The 12,372-nt window shown below is 36.2% G+C and overlaps 1 protein-coding gene across 1 annotated transcript in view; it reads left to right on the top strand.

Moving 5' to 3' along the window:
* FBXL4 (F-box and leucine rich repeat protein 4) overlaps window positions 1-12,372 on the top strand; it is a 62,788-nt gene that overhangs the window by 20,961 nt on the left and 29,455 nt on the right. Inside the window, exons 5-6 of the mRNA XM_030944628.1 lie at window positions 1,994-2,238; window positions 10,464-10,677. Of these exons, the coding sequence (XP_030800488.1) occupies window positions 1,994-2,238; window positions 10,464-10,677 (459 nt within the window). The remainder of the gene's footprint in view (window positions 1-1,993; window positions 2,239-10,463; window positions 10,678-12,372) is intronic.

Raw genomic sequence — 12,372 nt, 5'->3', positions numbered from 1 at the left:
TTATTCACCATTCTCTATATTGCTCAGAAGTTATAAAATAGCTTTTTTCTCATTGAATGAAGTTTGTATTACTTTGCTTTTATCAGATATTATGTCACATTAATTGTAGACATAAATTCTGCTAATTGTGCAGCCTCTGCTGACCTTTCAGCTCTAGAAACTATGGGAGAAAAATCTGAGGGAGAAGGCATTAATAAAATAGATATTTAGCTGACTTACATAGTGTGGATTAACTGAAATTTTGCAAAAATCAAGATATTAACTTGGGATTATGTCTTTAGCTCCTAGTTATTTTGGATATTTTAGGTTTCAAAATGTCAACAGGTTCCTAAATGTCAGTTGGGTGCAAACTTTGCTGATTATAATGTAACTGCAGTTATTATATATGCATATATATTTTTTATATATGCTGTTACATTGAAATGTCTGTGCTGGTCCTCTGCATCTATCTGAGTTCCAGAGACCTGCAGAGACAAAAGCCTGGGCTGGTTTTAGGGGAAAGAACAAGCAAGGAGAAGAGAAAATGAAAGGCTTGAAACCAAGTATGAAAGAAACTGGAGTACATCAAACACTGTATTTTTGCATTGGAATTAAACTAAAATGTTTTAAGATATGTAGATCTTGTTGGAAATCTAAATACTAAATCTGGAGCTGAGTAGGAAGTAACATTTTCCATTTTGCAGGAAGTTGAATTGTTTTGTTGTTCCAAAAATGAAGGGGGGAGGAGGGGAGGTGGAAAGTAGCTGCATAATAAAGTGATGCATTGGAAGTACAATCTGTTTGGATCTCACAAAAAGCTCCATTTTCATTTTACGTCATAGATTTCATTCTGATTTTTAGCGGATTTGTCTTATGAATCCTTCTAAGACATTAAAATGAAACATTGGTGTTTTGAAAGGACCACAGGATTCTCTTCCTTTAGAGTTGATTTGTGAGTTGTAGTTTTTTTAATTTACACTGATTCATTTTGGTGAGTTACTCTTTCCCACTCTGCTTGATAACAGTCAATTTAAGTTATGTAACTTGAGTGCAGGTACTTACATCTGCTAGAGACAGCTCTGGTAAAGTAAACATTAATTTTTAGATTTCATTTTTCAAGTGCATTTTCTCTCAGTTCCTAAGCTAAAGGAGATTTCTTTATTTTGTCAGGCGTTTTTATTTCCTAAAGAGAGTATTTATGTCTGTGTTGATCATTCCTTGGAAAGGAAAACAGAGAGGAGGGATATTTCTTAGTTTCCGAGTGTGACATAAGTTATTACAAAAACTGTTACAGTGATGCTAGTCAGAAAGGCTGGTGATTATTCTGAAACTGAGATGATTCAACTTATACAGTTAAAAAGGGGTTTTGCTGTTCAGATTTTACTCTGGTGTAGAACAAAAATGCTCTCAAAGTATTACAGCAAGGAGGAGATCGTAAAAGGAGATCTGATTATGTTGAATTTTTTACCCGGTTACATAGTCCAGAGGAGAGGATATAAGATAGAAGACAAAACAGTGATTTTTAAAGCAGTGAGAAGAACAATAAATCTGAAATTGGTTTAGGGTGTGGGGAAACTGGGACGTGATATAGTTTTTCCATGTATTTTGCAAATATCTCCCATCTTTAAAACCAAATACATAGAAGAAGGAGGATGCCAGTTCTGTGTTCTGCTCAATGAAAGAGCAGACTTAGTGAAAGGAAATATATAAACATAGTGTTTACGTATATATCACTGTTTAAATTAGCATGGGTAAAGAAATTTTTGATTTGAAAGCTTCCTGTCACTTTCATATGCTGATCTGCTTTTTCCTTTCTTGTTTAGCATGTTGTCAAACTGAGAAGGCAGTGCAGTTCTATTTAATAGTTAATTGATTTGAGAAGTTACTTTTAAGTAAAAGGTTTTAGTTTTCCTTGAAGTTAGAACGCATTTTCTTATTCCTTTGCAGTTTTCCCTTAATGTTTTAAGTGCTATATGACCATCTGTGACTTTTTTTTCCCCTGTTTTTAATATAGCTCATCCAGTTGATTTTGAGTCACCTTACAGTACCAGACCTGTGTAGACTAGCACAAACTTGTAAGCTACTGTATCAACACTGCTGTGACCCTCTACAGTACATTCATCTCAGTTTACAACCTTACTGGGCAAGGATTAATGACACATCCCTGGAGCACCTACAGTCTCGCTGCACACTCATCCAGTGGCTGAATTTATCTTGGACTGGAAACAGGGGAGCCATCTCTGTTTCTGGATTTAGCAGGTCAGTGTCAAATGTACAGAAATGTTTTGACAAGCTCTGTTTGCAGGGCTGCTGCACGGTAGCTTCACTAAGTATTTGAAACTTTATTAAAAGGCAAAAAATGTATTGGATTTACTGTAAAGGATGTGATTGTTATGATGTAGAAAAAAGGAACAGCTAAAACAGTAGGAGATACTAAATATAGCAGCACAAGTCCATGGCAGTCTGAAGAGTCTGCATGTTCCAAGCTGCTTGTGACTGAAAGGCTTCTTCCAGGGGGAGCAGTGTTTTGCTTTCTTCTGGGCTTCTGAACCACTGTGCTAGAACAGAGCTATCAAAAATCCATCTCACAAGGAAAATGTTTGTGGTTGTTCTTTGTACAGATGAGTCATCAGTAGGACGGTATTAGAATGGCTGCAGTAATAAACTGATTGCATGCTCACATGATATGAGCCTAGTAATCACTGGAGTCCAATGTAAATGCAAATATTTTCATAAAAGTGATTTAAAACGTTAGCCCTGTTGGAAAACAGGGGGGTTGCATGTGCATATTCCAATGAGCTGAAAATATGACTGTGGTGTAGGTCATTAAAATAGCAAATTTGCAGGGATTCTTCTCTCTATAACAGCCATGTTCTCTGCTTTCTTAAGATATCGTTTCTTGCTTCTTTGCTCGTTTGCATTAGTTAAACAGCTTCTATCAATGCATTTCATTAAAGCAAAAGTTGTTGCTTCAACTAAAGGGTAATCAGCAATGGGAGGGGAAAGCAGAAATTGACTGATAAGAAACAGAAATGTTTAATATATCTGAAAAAGTTGCCTTAACTCTCATTTGTTTTCTGAATAAAAAGGTTAACTCAAGTATGCAGACATTTTCTTTCCTTTCGTGCCTCAGTTCCTTACCTGAGGAAGTAAAATATTTTGAGGAAATATTTTGTCAAGATGACAAAGTGGGAATGTCTCTTCTGTTTTTCCAGACCCTCCAGTATAATACAAGAATCCTATGCCTCTTTTGTGCTTATTGGTAGGGAGAGAAAATATACATCGGCTAGTTGTTGAATTGGGTACAAAAATTTCTCCTAAATTTGGATTTTGTCTTAGATACTTTATGCAGAGGATAAATATGCAAGCTTTAATTGGGAATTCAGCTCTGAAATCATGAAGTGCCTGCTTTCTGATGCTTAGCTATTAAGTCTGTCTTTTGAAAACTTAACATATGTGAATCTTTGTGGCAACTTTTTTCATTTCCATGATTTATTGTTTTTTTAGTATACAGTACTGTGAAAAGTCTTCGTAGTATTGTAAGAAATTTTTGCCAGATTCAGAGACTTATAAACTTTACCAGTCAGAAACTGGCATTTCTGACTTCTACTTAGTTGAAAATTACTTTACTATTACTAATTTTTTTTTCTTCAGTGCTGAATTACTAGTAACATGTATGTGTATACAGTGTTTTTAAATAATAAATATTCATTATCTCTCTGTTAATAATCTGTGAGTAAATGTTTTGTGTTTCTATTTCTTATAAGGGATTATATTTATTTGTAGCAAATAGGAATAAAAATTTGACGTTGTTGCAATTCTGAAATTATTTTAGCTTTAGAAAAAAGTGTTTCTTGGAAGAGATGGATGCAGTCTGGGAATGGGAGGTGCAGTTCAATCGTAAATTTTAGAAGCAAAGTTATAAGCTAAATAATTTGCATGTCTAAACTGTGCTTATCATTTTCCCTTGTGAAACAAAGTTTCTACACTGTAACTAGGTCTGTTTTTAAGCTTTTTTCTGTTAAAGAAATTATTTTGCAACCCTTTCTTCTGTAAAAGCCTTTTCTAGTAAAATCTGCAACCTAAGTTTTTCTTTTGACGGTCTTCGTCAGCATGTTTGTCAAATTTCCTGGCCTCCAGGAGAGGAAAATTTGTGGCTCATTTGCTATGAAAGTGTCTACTAATAGAGGAGATTCATTAGAACAAGACTTGTTTTTCACCATTTTTCCTTTTGTCCAAAACCAGGATACATATGTTTTTGCATTTTTCTCAGCATTTGGAGTTGCAGTTGTCAGTGTTGAATTCAAAACTGGTAGAGTTGGTTTAATTCTTACAGTAGTACAGTTTAAGTTATGATTTCTACAAGTCAGGGTATGTTTAAATGCTATTCTTGCTTAAATCTTATTTTGGAAAATATCTTTCAAAAATGTTTTTATCTGTTGTTTTTTATGACAGTCTTATAAGTAGTAGCTTGTATAAATTTGTCATTTTAAAATGTTTATATATGCATGAAATGATTGAAAATACTAAGAAATGATTGGAAATACATATTTTCTTCAGAAATGTATTAGAGTGAAAAGAAGTTAAAAGCAATTTTAGGAAATGTGACTGGAGCAAATACTGTATTATCATGAGAAGACAGAATGCTTCAGGCATATGAACATCCTGAGGCAAAGCTGAAGGTATTTTAACTTATTGATAACATCTACTCCTTAGGGCTAAAAATTACTATCATAAATTTTTCATTTCAGCATATAATATAAATTAACTAAACTTTATATTAGATTGAACTAAAAGTGTACAAAAAAGTGAAAGGAGTATCTGAGCAGTCTCAGGAGCCTGAAATGTAAAATGACAGGGAATAAGCAAAGATTAAACAGCAAGTGTTACATAAGCAGCTCTGCATTTCTCTTGGCTTTAGAGGTCTGGTGCATCTCTTCGTGCCAGGGGGAAATATCAGTGTGGGAGGGTAGGACCTATATAGAAAGAGTGAGGGGAGTTGATTGGAGAAGTAGTAAATATTGAGATGCTGGATAAATGCTCTGAGGTTTAAACAGCTCAAGGACAATGACAATTTAAAAACTGAGTTCTGCATGCAGATTTCCTTGGATCACTAATAATGTCATTAACTTGTTTAAACTCTTTTGCTTTAAATATCTGAGGAATTAGGATTTTTATTTACATCTGACATTTTACACTGTGAAAATGAATTAATAGTGTTTTATTTTCAGGTTAGTGATGCAGTATTTGCATGACAAGCACATCCAGGAATATTTCTTTAACAGTTTTGTTGTTGTTGACAATTGAAAGCTTTCATTGCCTTTAGTAGAAGTGTGTTCTGACAATATTTAATTTGGTGAGACTTTGCTAGAAGTCAAACTAGAAGGAGGGTCAGAGAAATTACTGAAATATGCACCAAACAGTCATAGAAAATGGGAGTAATGTGTGACTTTACAAGGATTCTCAATTTAACAGTCAGGTCTGTCTCTTGCTTTAATTTCCAGAGGTTTTTAGTAAAACTAGGGTCGGTTGAGAGTAGGTTACAACATTTGTTTTGCATGTTTTTCTTGATATAGTTTGGTCTGGGTTGACAAAAGCACAAGATTAGGTACTTGATATTCTACATATTTACATGCCATGTTTTAGGATTTACTTACCAAAAAAGAAGTATAATACATGTTAGAGTAGAAAATAACATTGTACTAATTAGAATAGCTAGAGGAAGGGAAAGTGACTTAATTTTAAAACCAAATTACCTTACAAAGTCTCACTCTTAAGCATGAATACTTGCATGTGCCAAGAGAACCAAGATGTGTGTCCAAATTAATTTGTCTGGCATGTGCTCTCACCATCCTGTGCTGCTCCTATCCTTCATCTCCTAATCTGTGTGCCCTGAGAAACTGCCTGCACAAGTGTTCAGGGATATCATTGACCTGCTAATCTGACTTCCACCAACACACAACTCTGTTCCAGCCCTTGTGATGCCATTTGTTCTTTTTCCCTCCTACACCTCTGTGTACCCAGCTGTTCTCCACTCATACCAGCCTTAACACTTTAGTTACTATTACCTGTGCTAAGTGCTGCTGCTGTCATGTAACATGGCAGTCTTGAAAGGAAAAGCATCACTGTGAATTTAAAAATACATGAACAGGTCTTTAGGAAGGATATTAAAATGGAATTTTTCAAACCATTTTCTTAAATGCAAAACTGTAAGGCAGAAAGTGCTCTGTGAGCTTGTGCAAGTAATCATACAAATAGAACTAAGTAAGAAAGAGGAGATCTCAAGATCTTGGAAGTGCAATGAGGAAGAATAAAATCCAGGTGGGTTTTGACATTTTGCTTGTCTGCTGGCAGGCTCTGGAAACAGGAGACCTGAGATGCTGGAGGGAGTGTGTAGTTGGCTTGAAGCAGACAGAAATGGCTGTTTTATGAAATACTAATTCTAGGAGGCTTATACCAAGGAAGGCCTGGCAAATGGGGCAATATTGTATCTGTCAAGTAACAGAGTTAACATCCCTAATATGGGTGCTAATGTAAGGTAACGTTACAAGGGAAAGTGCTAAAGGAAAAGAATTCTATCCGACCCTGTGTTATTCACAAATGGAAGTTGGTTCTGTTTTCCACCCTCTCTCTTGGATACCAAATTCAAATATATCTCAATGAGTATAAAATCAGTAGTGAAGATTTTAATTGAATAAAGATTTGGTAAAATCAGCATAATAGAAAACTGTTGTGTTAATTGCACTAAAGGAATGTAAAACTATGTAGCTAATTGCATTTAGGGAGGATGAGTAGACAAAAGAGAGCAGAACTACTACTGATCCCTACTTTTTGTGGAGTGTTCAGTAATTTTGTACTGGGACATATAGAGTAAGGGAGGATCATTAAACTAAGAGTTAATTATAGGTTCTAGATCCACCAGAAATAATTGGAGGAAATGTGATATGTTCAGTACCTGCATAAGTACATGTCTAAAGGTATTTTGAGAATTTTGTTTGGAAGGTCTTTCTGTCATGAAGAGTACTATCTCTTGTACCTTGGATTTTAATTTTGGATCATGAGATCCCAAATTGGATTATGATGTACACATGAATTACAAGACTGGAAATTGTTAGTGGGCTAAGTGACCCTGTGATCATGATGGGTTTAACCATGAGCAAATATCATCCTGCCTGCTAATAGATATATTTGATGTTTCAGGAAAACTTCACTAGAACTTACTTCCCAATAGTTTGAGGCGTTGAAAATAACCAGTAGTTCTTGAGAGTAGGCAGAGGGTGATGGAAAGTGGGATTCCTTTTTTATGATAAACTACAGTCCCCTCCCCCTAGGAAAAAAACCCCAAACAAACAACAAAACAGGGCCCCTCTCCACCCTCCAAAAATTAGAAAGAAACAAGACTGAACAACCAAAAGGCCTGAAATGCTACTTCCTAGAGTGAGGATAAACTTCAAGGGAAAGGCCCAATGCACTGTCTAGCAAAAGAAATGTGCATGTTCACATTATCCTAGGTTGTTCAGTCATATTTTATAGCAAACATGAAGGGATGAAGAGAAATCACTTCAGAAATGGTGTCTATAAAATATTGATAATAAAAACAAAACTAGAGGGATGGATGACTGCAGAACAGAGGAGAGACTGAGAACAGGAACCAGTCAATCCTCAGTGATTAAAGGAGAGGTATGTGAAAAAATGTGAAGAAATTTTGATTTGGGTAGAAGGTGCTTTTTTGTGTGTTGTTTGTTTTCAGATTAGCTAAATGAAGCCAGTCACTCAGAGACTGTTCAGTCTCAGAGGTATGAAGACCATGCCACATTTGTTTTGAAAGTATGAGAACCTTGCCATATGGCTCTGCATGGACATCCATGTGGAAAGGCAGCAGCAAAAACCTCTATCCTGAGCAGTCTGTTTAATTCAAACAAAGATCAGGTGCCCCCACAGAACTGTGCACTTCTGCCCAGTGTTCTCTGCCCTGTGCTGCTTGTTGACTTCCTCAGATTCCTCCTTCTGTTCCTGTTCCTCTCTTTCCTACACGCATGTCTGCTTGTTCTTGTACCCTGCTGCTGCATGTACCTTATCCCCCTTTTGTTTCTGTTTCATGTCTCCTAAATAACCTTTTCCAACAAGGCAGCAAAGCCATGAAGGGCAGTGCTTGTTGCTGTCACCATGTTTGGTCTCTGCCTGTGTGTTTCAAGTGTAATGAGTTTAAATAAAATGTTATGAGGATAATGATTCCTCCAGCTGGTGAGCCTGGAGTTCTTCTCCATATCTAGGGGTTAACTGAGTGTTTCCCTGACCTGGTAATGTTAACTTTTAATAGTCCTAGAAGGAGAAAAGCATTGATCTCTACTAACATTTATAACAGCTAAGCCCTGTTAAATTATATGGCAGTTAAACTAACATCCATTATTGTAATGGAGTAATTAATAAAATATTTATTTGTTAACAAATTAAAAGCTAGAGGTATAATAAGTGATGACTGACAAAGTTTTATGGAAAATACCATCATTCAAACAAACCTGATAATTTGTTGATGAAAAAAGCTGTGTGAATGTATTGTTAAAGCACTCATTAAATAGAGGAATTGGCTAATTGGTAATCAGCAATGTGTCCATATATCTCTACTCTGATTTCCAGGGGATTTCCATCCTGCATTTCTCCATAATAGTGTTGAGCTCTATTGCTAGTCTAAAATAGCACTTAAATGTTTAAATACCTGATGTTAATTGTTGTGAATTGTTGTGTCATTTCAGCTCTGACATTCCCACAGGAAGGGTTACCAGTCTCTGTGAATTCACTGTATCCAGTATGGAAACTGCTTGGTGTTTTATTAAACTCTGACTTTAAAAGCTAAATAGAGCCTAAATAGAGACTGCAGAGTTAGAAAAAGCAGTGGAGGAGTAGACTTGCAGACCATACATGGCAGAACTCCCGTGGCTCTGGGGCTTATGCCTCCCCTTTCTGAGTGTCTCAGACCCTCTCTTTGTTTCTGTTTGCTTAGGCTCATAGAAATGTTGGATGTTAGGGGCCTCTGAAGGTCGTCTACTCCAAGCTTCCACTTGAAGTGCCAGTGTCCCCAACGCTAGATCAGGTCAGTCAAGGTTTCAGGTGACTCTTGGACACATCTAGGGATGGAGATGCCACCCTGGAATCTCCTTTTCCCTCTGTATTATATAGGATCTATATAATCACACTAAGGCCATGTAATATGCAAAGTGAAAGGAATAAAGAAAGGTGATAATGAACAGCAAGTATGACTTGAGTGAGTAATGAAAAAATAAGGAAAGGAGGCAGCTTGAAAACTTGGATCTTGAAAGATGGATTTCAAGTCTTGGGCTTGGATGTCATTGAGGAATGCCTCTCTGAATGTGTCTTCTTCTAAGTCCAGCAGCAATTTCATACTAAGCTTCAGCATGAACAAATGCTTGGGAAGGCTAATAACTCTTTCTTTGTAGCAATCGGAGTTTTTGTGCGAGCAGGAGCCTTGTGTCTGTCTGGCATTTTTATTACATCAGTTAAACCCAAGACGTAATATTGACTTCATGGTGGAAATGTCAGAACCTGAAGCTGCTTTATCTGCCTGAATGTTTTTGTAGGATAGAACTGGTAAGAGAGCAGAACAGAATATTTATTAAGAGAAACTAATTCATGCTCTTTCACAAGTAGATCCATTATTCTAGGAAATAACATGGGAAAATGATTACAAGCTGTAGTTTAAGACACTAGTTTTTCTACTGGAGGAACTATCAAAATATAAGCATGCCAATTGTGTGGGCTTTTTAATCTTATTAAATATCAAGCTTACAAGCCTAGTGGGTAATTTATGGTTTGAAGGTTATCTTTGAAATGAAAAGGGACTAAGTTTATGTCATTTTGGTTAAAGCTCGGATTAGAGATAAAAGAGCTTGAGATTCTGACACAAGATCTCTGTCAGGAAAGCAAAATATAGAGGCCATCAAAGTTTCTACATTTTGGGTCTTTTCTCATATGATAGGTTAATTTTTTTTTATTCCAATGAAAGTCATATATTCCTCAGGAATTTGTGTTCTAGAACAGCTAGCAAGTGTTGATTCTGACTTGTTAATGAAAAGAATGAGATTTTTTCTTTTCTTGAAAGTCTTAAAACAATTCTGAATAGATCATCCATTTAAAAGTATTTGTTTAACCTCATTTTTATATTTGCAGATCTTTCTGAGATAATATGAAATTGTTGGTGTAAACTTGCAGACCATTGTCAAAAATTGGCTTTTGACTGTTTTAAAACTTTTCGAACATGATCAGTGTTTTACTTTGCTCCATTATCTCAGAGTTAATAACAAAGCACATTCTCACTTCCTAAACCAAAACAGAATTATTGAGACTATTGTCTTTTCTTTGTTGAAAGGAATTATTTCCTGGTTTACATGGTTAAGGTTTTGACAGTATTCAGACTCTCACCTGAAAGTATGTTAATTTTTCACTTAAAACATGGGCTTCTTTTACAGGTTCCTGAAAGTCTGTGGCTCTGAACTAGTACGTCTTGAGTTGTCTTGTGGCCATTTCCTCAATGAAACATGCTTGGAAGTCATCACTGAAATGTGTCCAAATCTTCAGGAATTAAATCTCTCATCATGTGATAAAATACCACCTCAGGCTTTCAACCACATAGCCAAAGTGGGCAGCCTAAAGCGTCTCATTCTCTACAGAACTAAAGTGGAGGTAGGAACAGCAATTTTCAACCTTTGCAATAAGTATTTCCAATCCTGATAAAGCTGGTTTGGGGTTTGGTTTTTTCCCAGTAATGAAAAGTAAATTAGTATTTTGAGTGACAATTCAGAGCTAAATTCAGAAAATCCAAAGGTAGTTTCAAAATCCTTAGGATGTGTTTTCATTTTCAGAATAGCTTTTGGCCTGCATGTTTTAAGTTTCATGGTAGGGTTGGTGACTTTTCACCACCTGTTTTAAGCAATGTGGTAAAATTACAAATTTAAAGCTTTTCTGGTATTTTGAAGTGTACTCTAGACAAACTGTATTGGCAAATATAGTTGTAAAATTATCATGTTTAGTAACTTCCTTTAATACTCAGCATTCTTTCCTTTCAAATGATTTGCTAATTTCTAGATTCCTATAGTCTTTGGATATTAGCAGCAATTGAGACACGAAACACAAGTTTTTCATAAACTTCTCATTTACGGTCCAAAAATTACCTCTTACGCAGTTTCTTGCCCAAATCAGAGTTGTTACTGCTTGCTCTAAGATAGAATGGGTTTGTGTGCCACAAGTAGCTGAGCAGTCTGTTGTAGTTTGCTACATTTTACAAATGTTGTATCCTTATAAACTTAGCAGTTTGAATCAGAAAAATTCCATTCCCTCTCAGTAGCTACATTACTCATGTGTTACAACCTTGCCACCATGGTTTACCTGGAAGCTGTCCTACTTTTATGTTGCAGAAGCTGTGCTAGAATGGGGGCAAACCCATGTCTCTGCAGGCTTTTTTCCTAGCTTCTAATTCTAGATTAAACATTTTAAGAAGGGTTTGGTTGTGTGTGTTACTTGTGTTTGTGCTTTTGGTGCACACAGAAGTCAGGCTGTGAATCTGGATTGTATGGGGTGTCAATCTGTAGTGTGATGAAGGGAATGAAGATGGAACAGTAGGTTCTGTCAGCTAGATGTGCAAGGGACATCTGGAGTTAAAACTACAATATTGCATTCATAAGCAGTTCACACCTGACACGTGTTAGAGTTAGCTGGGTCTTGTTGTCCTTTATTTGGCGAATCCTAACTTTGTTTGTGCCCAAGTTCCAGCTAGGTGTCTGTAATGGAGTGGGTAACACGAGGTAGTTAGATTCAAGGGTGATCTGCCTGGTGTTGGGTGATGCTTACTGTGGGGTGTGCAGTCACCATGACTGTGGGGGCTGCTCTCTGTATTGAAAGAATTATTATTTTCTTCAAGCCACAGAGAAAATTGGTGAGCCCTGCATTTTTTGAATAGAGCTGTATTGGTGCCTTGGGTGTATCTGTTCTGTTTCTACAATACTAGTCTTTTTGTTAATTTTGGATAAATCTCTTTATTTCATTTTGTCTATTGGCTCTAATTCACAAAGCTTTTTCAGATCATTGTATCAGAGGTAGTGATTGTATAATTTTATTATTTTTTACTGTTTGAAGATTGTTCAGAATCTTCTTGATTCTACTCAGGTAACTTCTGAAATCTGAGACTTCATGCTTGTAATAGTGCAGCAGATGGAATGTACTCTGAGGTGATTGGTAACTCATTCCTCAGCTATTGCTTTGCTGAGCAGAGCTTGAAATTAAACTGAATGTGGGTAAATATTTCCTGACTTTGAAGCCCTTACATTGTGAAGATTCACTTCTCCCTTTCGGGTGTATGGACATGCAGCTTGTAGCTGGCAA

This window comes from Camarhynchus parvulus, chromosome 3 (assembly GCF_901933205.1).
Source record: "Camarhynchus parvulus chromosome 3, STF_HiC, whole genome shotgun sequence".
Lineage (NCBI taxonomy): Eukaryota > Metazoa > Chordata > Aves > Passeriformes > Thraupidae > Camarhynchus > Camarhynchus parvulus.
Note: the sequence above shows the minus strand (reverse complement) of the source record. Positions and strands in the feature narration are given on the sequence as shown.